The sequence below is a fragment of the Schistocerca cancellata genome, chromosome 9, assembly GCF_023864275.1.
Source record: "Schistocerca cancellata isolate TAMUIC-IGC-003103 chromosome 9, iqSchCanc2.1, whole genome shotgun sequence".
Classification (NCBI taxonomy): domain Eukaryota; kingdom Metazoa; phylum Arthropoda; class Insecta; order Orthoptera; family Acrididae; genus Schistocerca; species Schistocerca cancellata.
Genome location: NC_064634.1, coordinates 180,354,216 through 180,373,999, shown reverse-complemented (window position 1 = coordinate 180,373,999; position 19,784 = coordinate 180,354,216). Strand labels below are relative to the sequence as shown.

At 41.7% G+C, this 19,784-nt stretch overlaps 1 protein-coding gene and 1 long non-coding RNA gene across 2 annotated transcripts in view; one reads left to right on the top strand and one right to left on the bottom strand.

The window, feature by feature from the left end:
• The window catches only part of LOC126101100 (scavenger receptor class B member 1), a 414,784-nt gene that overhangs the window by 87,313 nt on the left and 307,687 nt on the right, over positions 1 to 19,784 (top strand). The window contains exon 2 of the mRNA XM_049911775.1: positions 1,687 to 2,435. Within this exon, the coding sequence (XP_049767732.1) occupies positions 2,285 to 2,435 (151 nt within the window). The 5' untranslated portion in view covers positions 1,687 to 2,284. The remainder of the gene's footprint in view (positions 1 to 1,686; positions 2,436 to 19,784) is intronic.
• Positions 1 to 19,784, bottom strand: part of LOC126101101 (uncharacterized) — a 341,158-nt gene that overhangs the window by 262,351 nt on the left and 59,023 nt on the right. The gene's annotated exons all lie outside the window — the stretch shown is intronic.

Sequence of the window (19,784 nt, the reverse complement as noted above, 5' to 3'; positions counted from 1 at the left end):
ATATAATAGTTTAATATAATTCCAGTATTTCGTAATATAGTATTCTTCTTATGTGATTGCTTCGCAAAACTCCAAAACTCGAATGTGTGTGTGTGTGTGTGTGTGTGTGTGTGTGTGTGTGTGTGTGTGTGTGTGTGTGTGTACCTCTGCGGACTAGTCACTTTTGTAATATTTGTTATTTCCATAAACTAGTTTAAAACCCTTATGAAATTCATAAGGCAGCTGGATACATAATTTCGTAACATGTTGTTGTGAACTGTCTCTGACACGCATATAAGAAATACCTTAGTGTATTACCATAACTGATAGATAAAAGGTAATTTGAGTCGAAAAACGAATTTCTTTATTTACTGCAGCAGTAAGTAAACAAATTCGTTCTTCGACGTTGTCATGGCGATATTTTAACGTATTTCCTCTCTTCTTGCCACATAGCTAGTTGCTCCCGAATAAATGTTATTTCTGTATGCTCCATCCGGCAGATAAGCCTGAAAAGTCTTAGAAACCTAGTATGGATATAACCAAATATTTCGAAATTAATTGATGGCTGTTATGTTCTTATATCCAATTAACACTAACACACGCGTTCTTATATCTGTAACGAACATTCATAATTTTCAAAGGAGCAGTAGTATTCATTCATTAATCACCGACATCGACTTTTTATAGTTTATTGGGGAGGTGTGAACCATTGTGATCTGTTACATAGTGTTCGACATCAGATTTTTAAAAAGGCGAAGAAGTTAGGAATATCTCTATCGTTACAGACCAGCTCATTAGAGACTGAGCATGAGATCAGTTTTTTCAAGAATGGAAAAAGGAAACCATCAGAGGCTTTTCGAAAGCAATCGTCCGAGTAATTTATAGAAAAACAGAAACCTGTATTCTGTTCGCTGCGGAGAATTCTGAACTATTTATGCACTTTTTTATTAATTCCGCTTCACACGGTTGTCTTTGATATTCTTTATTAACTGCTGTCGATTTCGTATCACCGAAGGCATCATCAGCATCAGTATTGACAGTCAAACTATTATTTATTCGCAAAAGATTATTTCATAATCACGGTTCGTTTTCAAGTAACGCTCCTCATTAATTAAAGTTAACCTGTACACTTAGAAATAGATAGCGATTAATAAACAAGATTAAATTCTGCTGTGTGAAGTTTGTATCGTAAGAAAAATAAATAATTCATTGTTCTGCGCAACGAGAGTACAGCAGCTTAAGTCACCAGACTTTTTTTCGCCTCTCCAGCAAGATGGTAATTGTAACACTATTCTGAATGACCGAACTGTGATCTGAACTAAACTTCTGCCGAAAGCGTATTCACTTTCTGCTATGGAAGTGCGAGGTAGGCAGTGATGAACTAGAGAGAAGTTTTCGTACAAAAGAACGTACGTCACTTTTCTTTTAATAAGTCAGCAGCACGCTATGTTCCATATATTTTCCGCCAAGGCCGTCTCCAGCCAGACAGGTATGTATCGCGTCGCATATAGACGCAGCTGGTGGGGAATTCCTAAGGACGTCACGGTGAGTAACGGGGGTGTAATTGGAAGCAGGGCCGTGACGGCGGAGGCGCTGGCCACGCGTCTGTGTGTGTGTGTGCGTGAGTGTGTGTGTCAGTGTGGGTCCACGGCAGACGACCTACTTGCCGTCGCGAGAGTGACGCGGAGCGGGTGCCCTGTGTTGCAGACGAGGCGAGCCCCACCACTCGGCGCGGGCGCAGTTTCTCTCTGGCCATCCGGGGGAGAGCCGGCCGCAGCAGGACGAAGCCGAGACAGCTCCAGCGGCCACCAGCCGGCAGCGCACCCTCTGGAGCGAAGACTTGGACGACGGCGCGCCTCCGCGGGTGTTTAGCCGACGGCGCAGCGGCATCTCCGCGACGCTCCACCGAGCACCGCGGGACAACGGGACCACGCGACCACGCCAGTGAAGTGCAGTGGACCCCGGATGGAGAGCCTTCCGCTGTGCTCCGTAACCGCTCCCAGGACCAGTACCCACGCTGTTTCTTTCGCGAGTAGTTAGCGACCATCGCATCGTTCCGAAGCAGCCGTGACTGATTCTCTCTAAAGTAGCTAGTGACGAGCGCACATCAAACGCTGTAGTCCTCCGCGACCGTGCTGTGTTTTTCACTGCACTACCTCAAAAGGCCAGTTCTCCGAAAGTGTGACAAGTATTAACTGAAGAGTGAAAGCTACTCCGCAGCTACTACTCTCTGCCTAGTGATTAATAAGTGAATATACTATTGTTGATAACTGCTACAACAGGAGTGAGTGTTTCGCCATTAGAAATGGGCCTACACAAGCAGTACTTGCAAGTTGGTCGGTCAGCCAAGAACCGCCTCTTCGGTATTCCTCCTTCTGGTAAAAGGACGCCAGCTAATGGTGACACAGTCTCCCCGATTCAGATGCTTATCTCCGAGCAGGGCAAGATCAACCATGGTAAGTGCTTACACTCTATGTGGTGCTTCTTTGTATATATCTGTTCATTTTAGTGTATTGTCTTTCTGTGCCACCTCTTTGCCCTCTGACGGGGGTACATCTCCTGTACGGTATGGTCTGCTGTCAGTTTATTCGTAAGCCGCAATACACAAGCTTTGAAGAAACATTAAGAGTTCGTGTCTTTGCCTTGCATTGAATTCTCCCTGTTTACCAAACCTATACTGTAGGAGTTAGTGTCTTAATGTAGCATTGAAATCTCCAGATGCTATACAATGAAATGTACGGAAATACGTGCAGAGCTCAATAATAGGTCTCCCCTAAGAGTGTATTTGTGAATTTTGTTTACAGACATGTATTGAACAATTCGATTTAGTTCTAAATGCGTAATACATGATACGTAATCCATAAGGAAAACTTAGATATCAACGTTAGAAGATAGTTATCCGGATATGTGAGAAACATGACACAAATCAAATTACGTGTGACTAAAGTGTTTTACATCATCTTTAATTCAGCTTCTGCATGCTACTGGACTTTCATTACGCACTATGTTTCCTTAAATCTCTCGGAACATCAATATACGTAACTTGTTCCTTTAACAGATTCAACAGTTTTAAAGATAAATTTCAGATGCTCTTGTTGTTCAACGTTTGTTTTACCACAAAATGAAAAGGCAGGATAGAAAAATGTACTTTCATACATTAGACAGTGTGATCATGGGGCGACCTGCAGATTGTAATTCAAAATAAATGTTAAAGTGCGATCTTGGCTCTGAAGTATTTTTCAGATTTTTCTTCTTTCAGTTATTTATATCAACGACAAGGCACATTACAGAGAGGTTCATTCGGTTAATTAAATCATTTGTCTTCTGACTAAATTGTATTCAAACACTTGCAGACTAATATACGTGAGTGTATGGTGTTTGTAAGTAAAACATTCACTGATTCATTGTACATGCTGTTAATAAAACAGTTAAATGTACTACTGCAGGACTGTACATTGAAAACGCTAGTCCATGTTAGTAGAATAAAGAGAAGTGTTATGCAACAAAAATACTACCCTCCCGTATGGTACCTAACAATACATAACCTCTTAAGAAATGTATAACTGCATACTTACTATAGTAGCTTTGGTGGCAATTAGAATGAATCATTCCTCAACAATCTGCTGGAGAACCTGTGTTCATTATACACGACAAATAATCATTGTCAACCTCTGATAAGTTCTTAGCAAAGTTCAGTCTCCTACGCACAATAAGGCCAGACAAAGTCGTTTCCGGCGGCCTGTTGTAACTGTTAGGTGGGGGTGCTGCGGGCGGTAAAAGGAGACCTGGCATAGAGACAAGGAGGAGAAAAACAACGCGAACGGCTTTGTGGGCGTGGCCGCTGCCGGTGCATGGGACGCGGCTGGTTCGCACACAGCCAATACATAGCTGACGTCCGTGCTTAATCTTGGACCCAACTAACTTAGGACATAGGACGACTGCAGTCTTCATGCGAACTACTGGTAGGTCTGTACGCACGGTTAACCATTTATCTACAAAAATTCAGGCTATTGCTATCGACTATAGCTATAATTACTTAGCCATGTTGTTGTGTATCGCGTCAGACGGTCGCGCAAGGAATCTGAAATCGTAATGTCACCCAGCTGTCTGTTGGTCCGTGTAATCACAGATCCTTTTCTCTTTTCTTTTAAACTATTCATCTGATTCAGTTCCAACAAAAATGCGAATAACAAAACTCGCTGGCTGCACTGACTGATATATCCTGACAACTATAGCATTTGCCCGCAAAAGGCAAAGGTACGGAGTGAGTCTCGGTCCGGCGCATAGTTTTAATCAGCGCACACCGCACGCACAACTGCAGAATGAAATTTCATTCTGGGAACTATACTTATCAATGCATTAAGGAGCCACTGGGACGTAAAACTCAGAGCCATGGCTGTAGTGAATGTTTGTGTACTATCATCCGGTTCTCAGTGCCACAAACACACTGTATCTTAAAAGTACTGACAGACACAAATGTGTGCCGGGGTGGGACTCGCAACAGGTCCCTTGTGCTTTACTGACAGCATTACATACGTGAGGGCAGGTCGTGAGTCGTAACTCATATAGTAAGATCGTTGCCTGCGAAAAGGTAGGGTTTCAGATCGAATCTAGAATCTGCAGTCACTTTCAGTCTTTTAGGAAGTCTCACTACAGCACACAATACGCTGAAAATTGGGAGATACATTTTATATACAGGGCGACTCCGAATTACTTTCTTAGGCTGATCGGAATTGTTTGCTGAGCGTTTCCATATAAGCAACGTCGGTCTCCGGTGTACTGATAAAGAGTAATTAGTTCAGTTTATCATAAACATAGAGTCTGTACTGCACTGCACTCCACTCTGTTATAGAAACGTATTCTGTGAAATGTGCGTCGGTGAAAAAAAGCTTTGTTGGATGATGATGTCAACACTGTTCACTGCACATTCTGCCCCTCCTGTAACTGCACTAGTGTGGTAAACATCTGCGAAACAAACCCAACAAACCATCGAAAATTTTGTAGGTAACGTTTGGATGTAAACTATAAATATGCATCAGCTTTATCCCCTGAGCGAACTGGAAATGCGTTTGGCTCTTCTCAGAGAGAAAGATAGCTCAACTGCCAGCGCGATGTGAACCAGCTAACTCCAAAACTCGTTTAGATTGCATTAAGAGGGTGGTACTCCTGATAATTCATCGTACACTGTAATTACAATCACAAATTATTCTTTCGGTAAACAAGCAGTTTGACGGAGAAGTAATACAAATGTTAGTCTCAGAATTGGAAGGGATGACATTAAAGAAACGAACTCGTTTGATACTACTGAACGAATCAGTCTCCTACGGCGTTACACGAACTATTCTGCTTAGAATCCAGGTGAGATATCCGGTAAAATATGAAACAAGTTACAGTTAAACTTCCAGACGTACATAGCCTTTATGAAATTTGGGAAACACAAAAAATAAATGTTTATTACTGTTTTATTACAGTAGTGGAAGAAGTAATATAATTGTAACTAGGAATTAAGATTACACAGGATGGCAGAGCACGAAGATAGAGTGAGTGTCACAAGCGAAGAAAAGCTTCCTTCAAACACAGAGGCTTTTACTGGTATCAGATGTTGGTATGGAGCTTAGAAACAGGTTCCTGGAAATGTCTTCTGGACCAGAAGCTAGTGAAAGGTCTGTCGGAAATCCGAAGAAGGAGAAACTCAAAACGTTCTAAGTATATTGCTATCAAATAATGTTAAAAATAAAGTGAGCAGAAAAAGTGTAGCACTAAAAATAATAAGAGAAAGAAGCTTATGTAAGACGCTTACCAAGTGACAAAACAAGTTAGCAGAACATCTGCTATGGCATTAAAGAATATTTAAATTGGCACCAGAACACAGAACAGGTGGCAAAAATTGTAGCCGAGACGAAGATTAGAAAATGTGGAAGATATCACACATGATGCTGAGTGTAGCACTTAGGCTGCGATGAAAAGATTAGTAGATGTGCTAGTCAGGTAAGGATCATTAAACAAGTCGAACGACTGTTGAGAAAGTGCAAACGAATACGAGAACTGTTACTAAGCGGTGTCACAGAGGATTTGCTGACAATTTGTTTACGTAAGGACATTATTTTATTTCGGTGTCGAGTGACGGGATGCAGTTACGTCCATGCAGGTCTGCTAAATAGAGGACAAAAATATAAGATACGCGGTTCCAGAAAAACAGTTGAGTAACTTGCCACTTAGATCTATCGAAGCATGGTTTCAAAACAGTATTCTGAGGTTTTAGACATCTAGAGACAGTATCCTTGTATGGGAAAGCACGCCAATCTAATAGCGAACCCCTACAGCTGGTGACGCTCTCATTCATCTGGGATAGACTGCAGTCGAGCATACTTTGTGGCAGTTCCCTGTTCAAAAATATGCGACGTAGTTGTTAAATGTAAAAAAAAAAAAAAAAAGCAAATACCTACTTTCGCGTAATTTCAGGATAATACTGTGAAATATTAATTGAATCTAAAATGTAACGTTTTAAATTTAGTCATCGACATCCAATTAGCTGTTTAAAACGTTACTTTTGCTTCTTATGTTATGAAATGATGAAACCAACAAATTATTGCTACCTTCAAATTTTGGAGCATTTCAATGCGGTCTTTTATAATTATATAAATAAATTTAATAATTTTTAATTACAATGTCTTTAACGTAATAAGTAAACGTAGTTCATTTAAAATTGAAGGTATGAGAAACTCACTTTTTCTCACAACAACATTAAAATGTGTTAATGGACGCCCAAAACCTTAGAATACATTTTATTACTCTCATTAAGCGTTATCGAATTTTCATCAACTACTATAAATATTTATACACATGAAATGTTCAATTTTGAGATTTTTTAGCGATTTTTTACCATCAATCTAGTTGAAACTCCGAACCGACCTAGTTTCATTCAGTTTACAGCTAATTTGATAAGGCTAACTGAAATAATTAGGTAATAACACCGTCGAACTAGTGTGTTAGCTAGGACACCAGACACACAATTCTCTGTACCTTGGTCACCTACAAGCTGTTTTACTATCGGGATAAACTGAGTTTCTGTACACCTAGAGGATTTCAAGGCGGGCAGTCCTGTGGATTTCGTGAAACGGGTATGACAATGGCGGCCGCCTTCAAAAGACTCGTTTCGCTGACAAGCTGACTGCTAGCAAATTGCACGCTGCCACCTGTTATTTGTTCTAGCGGCGGCTGCTCGGTTCCGCTGCAAGCACGGTGACAAGGGACCGACTCGCTGGGTCGTCACAGCTTCGTCGCTCTCTGACGGCGAAAATATGTGCATGTAAAACAAGATATCTGATATATCAGTACCTCGGAACGACTGTCAACGTCGACTATGTAGGTTGTATTCTAGACTTGCGGTGTGGCATATTTTATTTTCTTAATTTTTCCAATTGTACACAGGCGTAGAAACGGGGCTTTAATAACGAACCGAATGGTGAATCACATTTGGAATGAGTCTTGCATCTTACTTAATATTATTTACAAACCTGCTTGTGGCTCAGTCACATAAACATCCGACATACTATCGTGAGAACTATTGAAGAGTGTGAATGGGGAAACATTCTAATTACCTAAGTTGACTTTTGACGGGTAAATGAAATACAATGCCTCTCCCCTTGTAGATCCTGATCTGTATGCAAAAAGTTCAGAATGTATTCTGAAAGCACTGAATTATGCTGCTCTCCGCAAAACATGAGACAACCTAAAAAACAAATATTTCATTGAAAACGTTAAGTGCCATACCAGGATACTGACTGGTTTTAGGTGCCAATAAGATGATTATCAGTCAGTTCTTGAAAAGAAAACAGCAACCAACCATTTATTTATGCAAATTTATTTAGCCAAATTGTGACATGACTGTTCAGATTGTATAAAATTTGTTGTTGTCTGCATTAGGTCTCGGCTATTTTTCTCCAACTACCAGTGTCAACAAAAACCGAAGTGAATAGCCGACTGAAGATAAACTCATTGGTTCGAAACAGAAAACGGCGCTATTTGCTTAAAAAAATACCATCATTAACAACGACTTTTAGCTGTTTCCTTCTTTCCAAGAATCAACTTGGATTTTGTACACAGCCACAGTCTCAAAAATGTCAGTTTTCGACAAAAAGCAGGAAGAAAGTTCCTGCTTAATGTGCTCTTAATACTGACACACAACGTTCAGTTTGTCATAATAAAAGTACAGAAATACAGTATTAGATTTTCAAGTAATATAACAGCAGTCAACAGAAACCACTTCTCATGAACTCCAATTTGGAAGCATAGTTAGACAGAAAGACCATGCGCCATCCACTAACGCATGTTTGAGAGACTTTCTCCATGGTTTTGCAGGTGGCTCAAGTCTAGGAACATAAGAGTACCGACAACACAGCAGCACTGAAAACACGTCTTTTGAAAAAACACGCTTACAACGTTTTCCATTTTCACTTTTCAGTTACAATTACCGACTAATCATACAAATGTTTAATAATAATAATAATAATAATAATAATAATAATAATAATAATAATACTTGCTACGTTTGACATCTTGTTTAGTGTCACGGCAAACAGTATGTAATGTTGCTATAAAGGAGATAGCTGTTTTTTAAACTTACTCTAAAAAATATGAAACTAATGAAAAGGTATAAGTGTTTAGGCTTCTACGGCCAGAGTTAGTTAAAGACAGAAGTTTTCAGAGTATTCTACCATGTCTATTGGTGTGTTCTGTCGTTCAGAATTCATTATATTTCGTCATGGCTCCTCTACTGAGCACATTTCACGATTCTGAAACAGTTGATGTTGTTCGTCTTCTGTTGTGTGAGGAGCAGGAAACTTTTCTGAAATTTAGATATCGGATTATTTGGGCCGTCGAGGCATATATATGGTGTCTGTTCTTTCGGACGTACACATCAATAGTGCTCAACGGCCCCAATAATCGTTCTGGACAGGTCCACATACTCACGAATGACTGCAATGGAAACCCATAGGAAGTTTCCGCGACGTTCGGGCTATTTTTTGCTCTGCTTGCACGACCGGTCCGTTAGGAAGTCAAGGATACGTGGCAATGGACTGCAGCCGGTTTCCAGTAAAACGAAGTAATGTCTCTGAAGGTCTGCTGTATTTTTCCCAACACATGTAGTGACAGCATACAGCAGGTGTGTCTGAAGGTTACGGTCTTCCGAGATGGTTAACTCCTCCACTGGTCCATTTGCATATCATCTCGGTCCATCGACTGCTGATTCGATGCAAATAACAACGCATAGGTCACGTTCACGTGTTAAACTGTTTTATCTCACGTCTTTTCCGCATCTCTCCATAATAAATCTCACATGGTTACTAAAGAGCTGTGGAATCGCATCCATTGCTGTTCAGATTCACCGTTTATTATTGGATCTATGATGAAGTTTATCGAGAAATCAGATAATAAACCGCTTTATTTGTAAACAGATTTATTGGTTCAGTCACGACCGGTTTATGAAGCTTATTGAGTTGTTCAGTGAGTCTTTCCAGCAGCGATCTCGTTCCCATCTCTTTCAGATTGGTTTCCATACAGGTAAACATTTCTGATAACAAAGGGAGGTCACGACGTTCGGATCACGGATTTGTCAAACTTCGTACACTTCTAGTAGTCGATTAGGACAACTTAATGTGCAAGTAACAAGGCTTACTACTTAGGCGATTTCGAGGCAAAGGCTAGTGTAGTTTTACGCGTCAGTGATGTTCCGGTGCGTTGAGACCTGAGCACGAGATTGCGGCGGTCATATGGCCATCGTTCAAGCTCCGTAATCTGTGAATCGCTCGATCGAGTCCCGCCTTTGCTTTTTCTTTTTTTGTGTGTCCTCAACACTAGTCATTATTTTATACATTTGCATGAACCTTCACTGAATTTCCAATGTTATTTGGTTGCTTATAATTTTTATCATCACAAGAAATATTGTAACTATCGACAAGTAAACTGCCAAACGCAGGGAATTTTCCTGAAAATGTATGTCGTGATTTCCGAAATCCCTTGTATCTGCAATTGCGTAATGTACCGAGAAATGCTTAGCACTGGACGCTTCGATCTGCAGACACAAGTTTCACGGACGAGGGTCAGGCTAGGAAAGCCCAAGTGAAACATCGATAAAGGTATACAAAATTCTATTCAGTAATGTAATGAGTTAAAACATGCCAGAATATGAGGGTAATGCACGATTAATCGTCGGATGCCGTTTCATCAATACGAGATGCAGGTGGTATTTTTTTATATAGACGCAGAAAACATCTGCTACATGGAATGAATGATATTTTCCCGCATGCACAAAGGATCTTCAGAACTTTTAAGGAAAAATGGAGCTCGTTGTTATATTGAAAACTATCCCGTTCTTCCGCCGACAATCTTAACAGATACTTTTTTTTGAGGGGGGGGGGGGGGGGGGGGAGTTGGGAGGGGAGGGGAGGGGTCATCAGTCTTCTGACTGGTTTGATGCAGCCCGCCATGAATTCATCTAGAGAGGCACTTGCAACTTACGTCCTCAATTATTTGTTTCCAGTCTCTGTCTTCCTCTACAGTTTTTACCCTCTACAGCTCCATCTAGTACCATGGAAGTCATCCCCCGATGTCTTAACAGATGTCCTACCATCCTGTTCCTCCTACTTGGGTTTTCCACACATTCCTTTCCACGTCACTTCGCGCAGAATCAGCTCATTCCTTACCTTATCAGTCCACCTAATTTTCAACATTCGCCTGTAGCTCCACATCTCAAATGCTTGTGTTCCGGTTTTTTCACAGTCCATGATTCATTACCATGCAATACTGTGGTCAAAATGTACATTTTCAGGAATTTCTTCCTCAAATTAAGGCCTGTGTTTGATTCTAGTAGACTTCCTTGGCCAGGAATCTGTAACGCAATATTTTCGTAAATATCTGTGCCGAATATTGGCGACGTACGCGTGAATGTATTTTAATAACATCTTCACGAAAAGCAATTTCTTGTTCGTTCTCAATCACATACGAGTGAGTTTGAAGGTGCTTGATCAAGTTTTTAACTTGCCTATAGAAGAAATCGCATGATATTCGTTGTAATAGTAAAAAATTAGTAAACAGCCAAACATTGCAAATTCAATAAAAGGTCATAGAAATTCACGTTTCTTTTCATCATATTGCTTTTAAAATGTAATATCTACGAAATAAGAGGACTGGTATTGAAGAGGATATTAAAAGGGCCTTGATTGGGACTGGATCCAGCGACAGATAAACCGATTACGGAGCTTGAACGCCACTAACATCACCGCCGCCGGCTCGTTCTCGGGTCGCAACGTACCGCTACATCACTGACGCGTGGAACTTTCCTTGCGATTTTCTTGAAGTCGCCTTAGTAGTACGCCTTCCTACTTGCACATTGAATTGTCCTAATGGACTACTAAATGTGTGTAAATTTGGAAGTAAATCAGTGATCCGGACGCCTTGGTCTCATCTTGTAAGCAAATGTTCAATTTACTGCATTCCAGTAATGATTCTATGATTAAACGACCACTTCCCGTGGACTGTGCCAACATCTTTAAATACTCACACACGACATCCTTGAAGCGTATCAAAACTAGATGATGGAGCATAAATGTTAACAACGTTGAGCATCTTTCGATTACAGCACCTCATCGCAAGTATACCAACAATGAATATACGAAAAACGAAGTAAAATAAGACGAAAATTAGAGTTTAACGTCCCGTCGATATCACGGTCTTTACTGACGGAGTACATGCGCGAATTACGGAAGGACAGTGTGGGAAATCGGCCGTATTGTTTCAAAGAACGATTCTAGCATTGCCTTAATCAATTTAGGGAAATCGCGTAAAACCTAAATCGGGATGGCCAGACGCGGGTTTGAACTGTCGTCCTCGCGAATCCGAATCCAGTGTGTTAACCACTGCGCTACCTCACTTGGAAGAAGCAATGAAGTAATTCTTCCGCGTGAAATTCGTACGCCTTGCATCACACACTTCAGAAAGGCTTATCACTTATCAGTTCGTTTCATGAAATACCTCTGACGTCTCCATTAGCACTATGAGCTTTTTGTTCAGTGTTCTCTTCACTCAGTAATGGTCTTCGTATTCAGCATAAGATACAGAAATTAGCTACAAAATCGGCAAAAATAACATACACATTGTGCTAAAAAAATCTGAGGAATCCAGTCTCTACATACAGGAACTGTTTGTTTTACTGAAATGTGTAATTTCTCTTCAAACCTAATTGAATTGTTTGACTGTAAATATATTCAAAAACTTTTCAATAAACAACTGCACCTTTAGCTACGTATAGGGTTGTTGTAATTTTTCAAAAACTAAATTTAAATTTCAAAAATTTATGATAGAAATCAGCTACAAAAAACGTCGATGAGTTAGGAACACGACAACTCTGTTCGTCTGAGTAGGTCATTTCAGGTGAACGCGCTGGCCCACTTCGTCTCTGAAAGTGCTGCTCTAGGACCCACAGTTCAAGTTCCCCCTTTCTCCTCCCACGAACGACTCGACTAGTTTCCTAGAAAAGGTGCGTATTTGCGTGGGACTTCGTTGCGTGATTGTAATTGCCGCCGACTGAAGCGGCGCGCGAGTGGCGTGCGATGTTGACCTCGTTCACGATTAGAGCCTCGGTTAAATTGTCTTCACTCCGGTTTCCCGTAGTTTCCGCCGACGCTTCAAACGAGTCATGTGTGCCTCTTACGCAAGACTCCTGCAGATCCCTTAAAATATGTTTTCGGAAATCTGATACGGTTCAGTATAGTGTGGTGGGAAGACCACAGCAAGCACTTCTTAGAAATGCTACAAGAAACTAGCGCACGCTAGTAGCACGTTCCTCGGTAATCCGATAAGCTGCACAGAGTACTGGAAAAACCAGATGGGCGCTGTGGAAAACTTCCACGGCGAAGCTGACAAACAAACCTCGCACAGTCTCCGTTTCGTACAAAAATAAAATGTGTTACATCCGGAGGTTAACTGACGTCAGGTGGAAGGTGTTCTAACCGACCGCTGCAACACGTCGTCCCTGAGACAACGGGCGAGGTGTGGCTGGGGCCAGATGACAGGGCTGTGGCTAAACGACGAACCCGCGCACCTTGCTGTGCTCCCTCTGACTCAAGAATAACTCCGTCGCCGTCCATTAATCGAATGTGAAGAAAGTTACGAGGTAGAAAAAGCGAACTGTGGTGGGCTTGGAGTTTACCGTACCCTCCACTTCGGGGTTAAAAGTGCAGACCATCGTCTAGAATAAGACAAGGATTATTGGTGGGAAGTGTGTGAGGACAATGATGATTGTAGGTGGGGGTTTTGAAGTTAATAATCATATTTCATTAAAGTGACTTCAGTAATTGTTTTGATCACCCCTCAACGGGAACTGCGATAATCACCTTAACCTAGCATATTCACTGTAGTTCAATAGCTAACTGTAATTAGTCAACTGCTATAACGAACACTCCTCGCGATAGTGAGTCTGGTGTATTTACCAGTTCATTTGCTTAGTAACTGCATGTCGTGTCGACAAACCATATTGACGATAAACAATAGCGTGTAGAAGGGATCATATAGACAACACTTTCATGCCGGCTATTTATTTGTATTTAAGTAACACACTCTAAGACAAAAGAACAAAAAGCGATCCACCACCAAGGTCCTATCCGAATGTGACAGAAATTTGGTATTTGTGATGTACATGTACAAACAAATTACTAGAATTTCAGAAAAATGGATGATTTATTCGGGGAGAGAGAGAGAGAGAGAGAGAGAGAGAGAGAGAGAGAGAGAGAGCTAGCTTCACAAACTGAAAAAGTCAGTAATGCGTTGGTCCCCGCTGTCTTCATGCAAGCAGTTATTCGTGATTGGTAGAGTTGCTGGATGTCATCCTGAGAGAAATAGTGCCAAATTCTATCCAATCTGTGAGTTACATCGCCAAAATGCTTAACTGGAGGGCCCTGTCCATGATGCTCCAAACGTCCTCAACTGGGGAGATACCCTACGATCTTGCTGCCCAATGTAGGACTTGGTAAGCACATAGACAATCAGTAGAAACTATCGCCGTGAGGGGGCGAGCATTATCTTGCTTAAATGCAACCCTCAGGATGGGTTGCCATGAAGGGCAACAAAACTGGGTGCAGAATATCGTCGACGAACCATTCTGGTGTAAGGATGCCGCGTGTGACAACATAAGGGGTTCTAGAATGAGATTTTCACTCTGCAGCGGAGTGTGCACTGATATGCTAAGCCATATCTCCGCAATATCCTTTCTTTCAGGAGTGCTACTGCTGCAAGGTTCGCAGGAGAGCTTCATGTAGAGTTTGGAAGGTAGGGGACGAGGTATTGGCAGAAATAAAGCTGTGAGGACAGGGCGTGAGTCGTGCTTGGGTAGCTCAGATTTTAGAGCACTTGCCCGTGAAAGGCAAAGGTCCCGAGTTCGAGTCTCGGTCCGGCACACACTTTTAATCTGCCAGGACTTTTCGTAAGGGGTTCTGTTAGGAAATGAAATACCACACCACATCGTCACTCCTGGTTGTCGGGCCGTATGTCGGGCGACAGTCAGGTTGGTACCCAGACATGCCTTCGCTGGTTATCGGGGCTCATTTCGAAGTGGAACTCAACAGTGAAGACGGTTTCAATCCAGTCAATGAGATCCCAGGCCGAAGACGCGTCTGGAGACGCTCGAAATCGGTGGGACATCAACTTGACTCTCGCATGCCGTACGGCCCGACAACCAGGAGTGATTGTCTTTGGTGGCATTTCTTCTCATAGCAGTACCCATTTGGTTGTCATCCGCGGCACTGAGGTACGGCGAGGATATTCTATGCCCAGTTTTGTTGACCTATATGGCAAGTCAAACTGGGCTTACATTTCAGCAAGATAATGCCTGCCCGCACACGACGAGAGTTTCTAACACTTGTTCCGTGCTTGATAAACTATATACCTTGTCCAGCAGTGTCGTCGAATCTCTTCCCAGTTGAGAACATTTTGAGCATTATGGACTGGACCCGCCAACCAGCTCGGGATTTTGTCGGTCTAACGCGCCTATTGCACAGAATTAGGTACAATTTCCCTCAGGAGGACACCCAAAAACTTTGTCAATCAGTGCCAAGAGGGGCACTGCTTGCGTAAGAGCTAGAGGTGGATGATAGAACTGCTGACTTTCTCAATTTGCGAACCCCTTTTTCTTGAATGAAATTCCAATATTTTTCCATTTGTAATCATTTGTTTTTCTGCACATGTAGATCACTTCTACCGATTTCCGTTCCCTTCGGATAAGTCCTTCGTGGTTCATCGACTTTCCCGTACGACCGTTACTAGTCATGCTGTTCAAGCACGTAAATGACTTGGAGTTCATGGAGGAGCGATAAAAACTTTGATGTTTGCCGATGTCATTGTAATATCACCAGAGACGGCAAAGGACAGGGGAGCAGGGCTGAATGGAACATACAATGTCTTGAAAAGAGATAAGATGAATGGCAATCAAAAGTCTAACGGATTGTAGTCCAATTAAATAAGACGGTGCTGAGGGAATTACACAAGGGAATGAGAAACTTACTGTAGATATATGGCTTTCCATAATTAGGCTCAAAATTAACTGACGATTACACAAGCAGATAAGATTTAAAGCAACAGCTAGAAAAGTTTCTGGAAAAGATAGGCATTAATAATAAAATAGACGACTGTTTTAGGACTGCGACAACTGAAACTGACAGTGACATTGTAGATGACATGCTGTTGTAGCAGTATCAGGACAACTTTATATAGTTAAGAAATCCTACGAAAATCAGTTTTTACACGAAATATTACACTTAAAATATCGTCTTACGGATGTTGTTGTTGTTGTTGTTGTTGTTGTGGTCTTCAGTCCTGAGACTGGTTTGATGCAGCTCTCCATGCTACTCTATCCTGTGCAAGCTTCTTCATCTCCCAGTACCTACTGCAACCTACATCCTTCTGAATCTGCTTAGTGTATTCATCTCTTGGTCTCCCTCTACGATTTTTACCCTCCACGCTGCCCTCCAATACTAAATTGGTGATCCCTTGATGCCTCAGAACATGTCCTACCAACCGATCCCTTCTTCTGGTCAAGTTGTGCCACAAACTTCTCTTCTCCCCAATCCTATTCAATACTTCCTCATTAGTTATGTGATCTACCCATCTAATCTTCAGCATTCTTCTGTAGCACCACATTTCGAAAGCTTCTATTCTCTTGTCCAAACTAGTTATCGTCCATGTTTCACTTCCATACATGGCTACACTCCATACAAATACTTTCAGAAATGACTTCTTGACACTTAAATCTATACCCGATGTTAACAAATTTCTCTTCTTAAGAAACGCTTTCCTTGCCATTGCCAGTCTACATTTTATATCCTCTCTACTTCGACCATCATCAGTTATTTTGCTCCCCAAATAGCAAAACTACTTTACTACTTTAAGTGTCTCATTTCCTAATCTAATTCCCTCAGCATCACCCGACTTCATTCGACTACATTCCATTATCCTCGTTTTGCTTTTGTTGATGTCCATCTTATATCTTCCTTTCAAGACACTATCCATTCCATTCAACTGCTCTTCCAAGTCCTTTGCTGTCTCTGACAGAATTACAATGTCATTGGAGAACCTCAAAGCTTCTAATTCTTCTCCATGGATTTTAATACCTTCTCCGAATTTTTCTTTATGTCCCTCGACTTTTATAACTGCCATCTGGTTTCTGTACAAATTGTAAATAGCCTTTCGCTCCCTGTATTTTACCCCTGCCACCTTTAGAATTTGAAAGAGAGTATTCCAGTCAACACTGTCAAAAGCTTTCTCTAAGTCTACAAATGCTAGAAACATAGGTTTGCCTTTCCTTAATCTTTCTTCTAAGATAAGTCGTAAGGTCAGTATTGCCTCACGTGTTCCAGTATTTCTACGGAATCCAAACTGATCTTCCCCGAGGTCGGCTTCTACTAGTTTTTCCATTCGTCTGTAAAGAATACGTGTTAGTATTTTGCAGCTGTGGCTTATTAAACTGATTGTTCGGTAATTTTCACATCTGTCAACACCTGCTTTCTTTGGGATTGGAATTATTATATTCTTCTTGAAGTCTGAGGGTATTTCGCCTGTTTCATACATCTTGCTCACCAGATGGTAGAGTTTTGTCAGGACTGGCTCTCCCAAGGCCGTCAGTAGTTCCAATGGAATGTTGTCTACTCCGGGGGCCTTGTTTCGGCTCAGGTCTTTCAGTGCTCTGTCAAACTCTTCACGCAGTATCGTATCTCCCATTTCATCTTCATCTACATCCTCTTCCATTTCCATAATATTGTCCTCAAGTACATCGCCCTTGTATAGACCCTCTATATACACCTTCCACCTTTCTGCTTTCCCTTCTTTGCTTAGAACTGGGTTTCCATCTGAGCTCTTGATATTCATACAAGTGGTTCTCTTATCTCCAAAGGTCTCTTTAATTTTCCTGTAGGCAGTATCTATCTTACCCTAGTGAGATAAGCCTCTACATCCTTACATTTGTCCTCTAGCCAGCCCTGCTTAGCCATTTTGCACTTCCTGTCGATCTCATTTTTGAGACGTTTGTATTCCTTTTTGCCTGCTTCATTTACTGCATTTTTATATTTTCTCCTTTCATCAATTAAATTCAATATTTCTTCTGTTACCCAAGGATTTCTACTAGCCCTCGTCTTTTTACCTACTTGATCCTCTGCTGCCTTCACTACTTCATCCCTCAAAGCTACCCATTCTTCTTCTACTGTATTTCTTTCCCCCATTCCTGTCAATTGTTCCCTTATGCTCTCCCTGAAACTCTGTACAACCTCTGGTTCTTTCAGTTTATCCAGGTCCCATCTCGTTAAATTCCCACCTTTTTGCAGTTTCTTCAGTTTTAATCTACAGGTCATAACCAATAGATTGTGGTCAGAGTCCACATCTGCCCCTGGAAATGTCTTACAATTTAAAAATCTATCTGATACCTTTTAGTATCTCCAGGGTTCTTCCATGTATACAACCTTCTATCATGATTCTTAAACCAAGTGTTAGCTATGATTAAGTTGTGCTCTGTGCAAAATTCTACCAGGCGGCTTCCTCTTTCATTTCTTAACCCCAATCCATATTCACCTACTACGTTTCCTTCTCTCCCTTTTCCTACACTCGAATTCCAGTCACCCATGACTATTAAATTTTCGTCTCCCTTCACTATCTGAATAATTTCTTTTATTTCATCATACATTTCTTCAATTTCTTCGTCATCTGCAGAGCTAGTTGGCATATAAACTTGTACTACTGTAGTAGGTGTGGGCTTCGTATCTATCTTGGCCACAATAATGCGTTCACTATGCTGTTTGTAGTAGCTTACCCGCATTCCTATTTTCCTACTCATTATTAAACCTACTCCTGCATTACCCCTATTTGACTTTGTGTTTATAACCCTGTATTCACCTGACCAGAAGTCTTGTTCCTCCTGCCACCGAACTTCACTAATTCCCACTATATCTAACTTTAACCTATCAATTTCCCTTTTTAAATTTTCTAACCTATCTGCCCGATTAAGGGATCTGACATTCCACGCTCCGATCCGTAGAACGCCAGTTTTCTTTCTCCTGATAACGTCATCCTCTTGAGAAGTCCCCACCCGGAGATCCGAATGGGGGACTATTTTACCTCCGGAATATTTTACCCAAGAGGACGCCATCATCATTTAATCATACAGTAAAGCTGCATGCCCTCGGGAAAAATTACGGCCGTAGTTTCCCCTTGCTTTCAGCCGTTCGCAGTACCAGCACAGCAAGGCCGTTTTGGTTATTGTTACAAGGCCAGATCAGTCAATCATCCAGACTGTTGCCCTTGCAACTACTGAAAAGGCTGCTGCCCCTCTTCAGGAACCACACGTTCGTCTGGCCTCTCAACAGATACCCCTCCGTTGTGGTTGTACCTACGGTACGGCTATCTGTATCGCTGAGGCACGCAAGCCTCCCCAACGGCAAGGTCTATGGTTCATGGGGGGGTCTTACGGATAACAGCTGTCAAACCGTTGTAGCACCAGGAACACGAAGATATAACAGTGTACAGCGTTAACTCTGATATGTGGCCTATGGTTTTGCAATTTCATTACCGCACGGTACGTATGGGAAGGGGGGGGGGGGGGGGGGGGCAGCGCACAAATGGCGGAAGAGAATATTTCTGCCAAGCTGTTGCCTTTCTACTGCATCGAAATGCAGATTAGTTGCGCTTGTGCGCAGTGGGCTCTTGGAGCCATGTACTGACCTCGAGACCACCTCTATGCAGGCTTTTCTCAACCTTCTCTGCCACTTAAAAACATTATGTGATACCACAACCGATATCACTGTACGTGAATGTTCGGGTGGCGCTTGTAAACAATCGCACAGCTAATTTTCAGTCACAGTATTAAACCTGAGCTAGCGTCGCATCTCCAGTAACCTAACATTACCTCCTGACACTGTTCAGCACTATATATACAGTACCATAATGACAGATTGTTAGGTGATGCTACAGTTTCTGAACATGTTCTGCTTCCGATTTCCGAGCGCTCGGTCCAAAGCAGTTTAAGGGTGACAGCAGACATCCACGTCTGCACTGTTTTAAACATTAGCCGACATGACACGTGTTACTACTGTTTATACATTACAACTGTCCCCTTAATAAATTTTTCTGTACTGAGGGGACGTATATCGAAAAATGAACAGGGAGGTTCGAGGCATCAAACATTTCTTATGTGCATTCGTTCTGAATAGGAGAATATACAATGCATTCGGTTATCATTTTTCTACTTCACATATGATATTCATTTTATT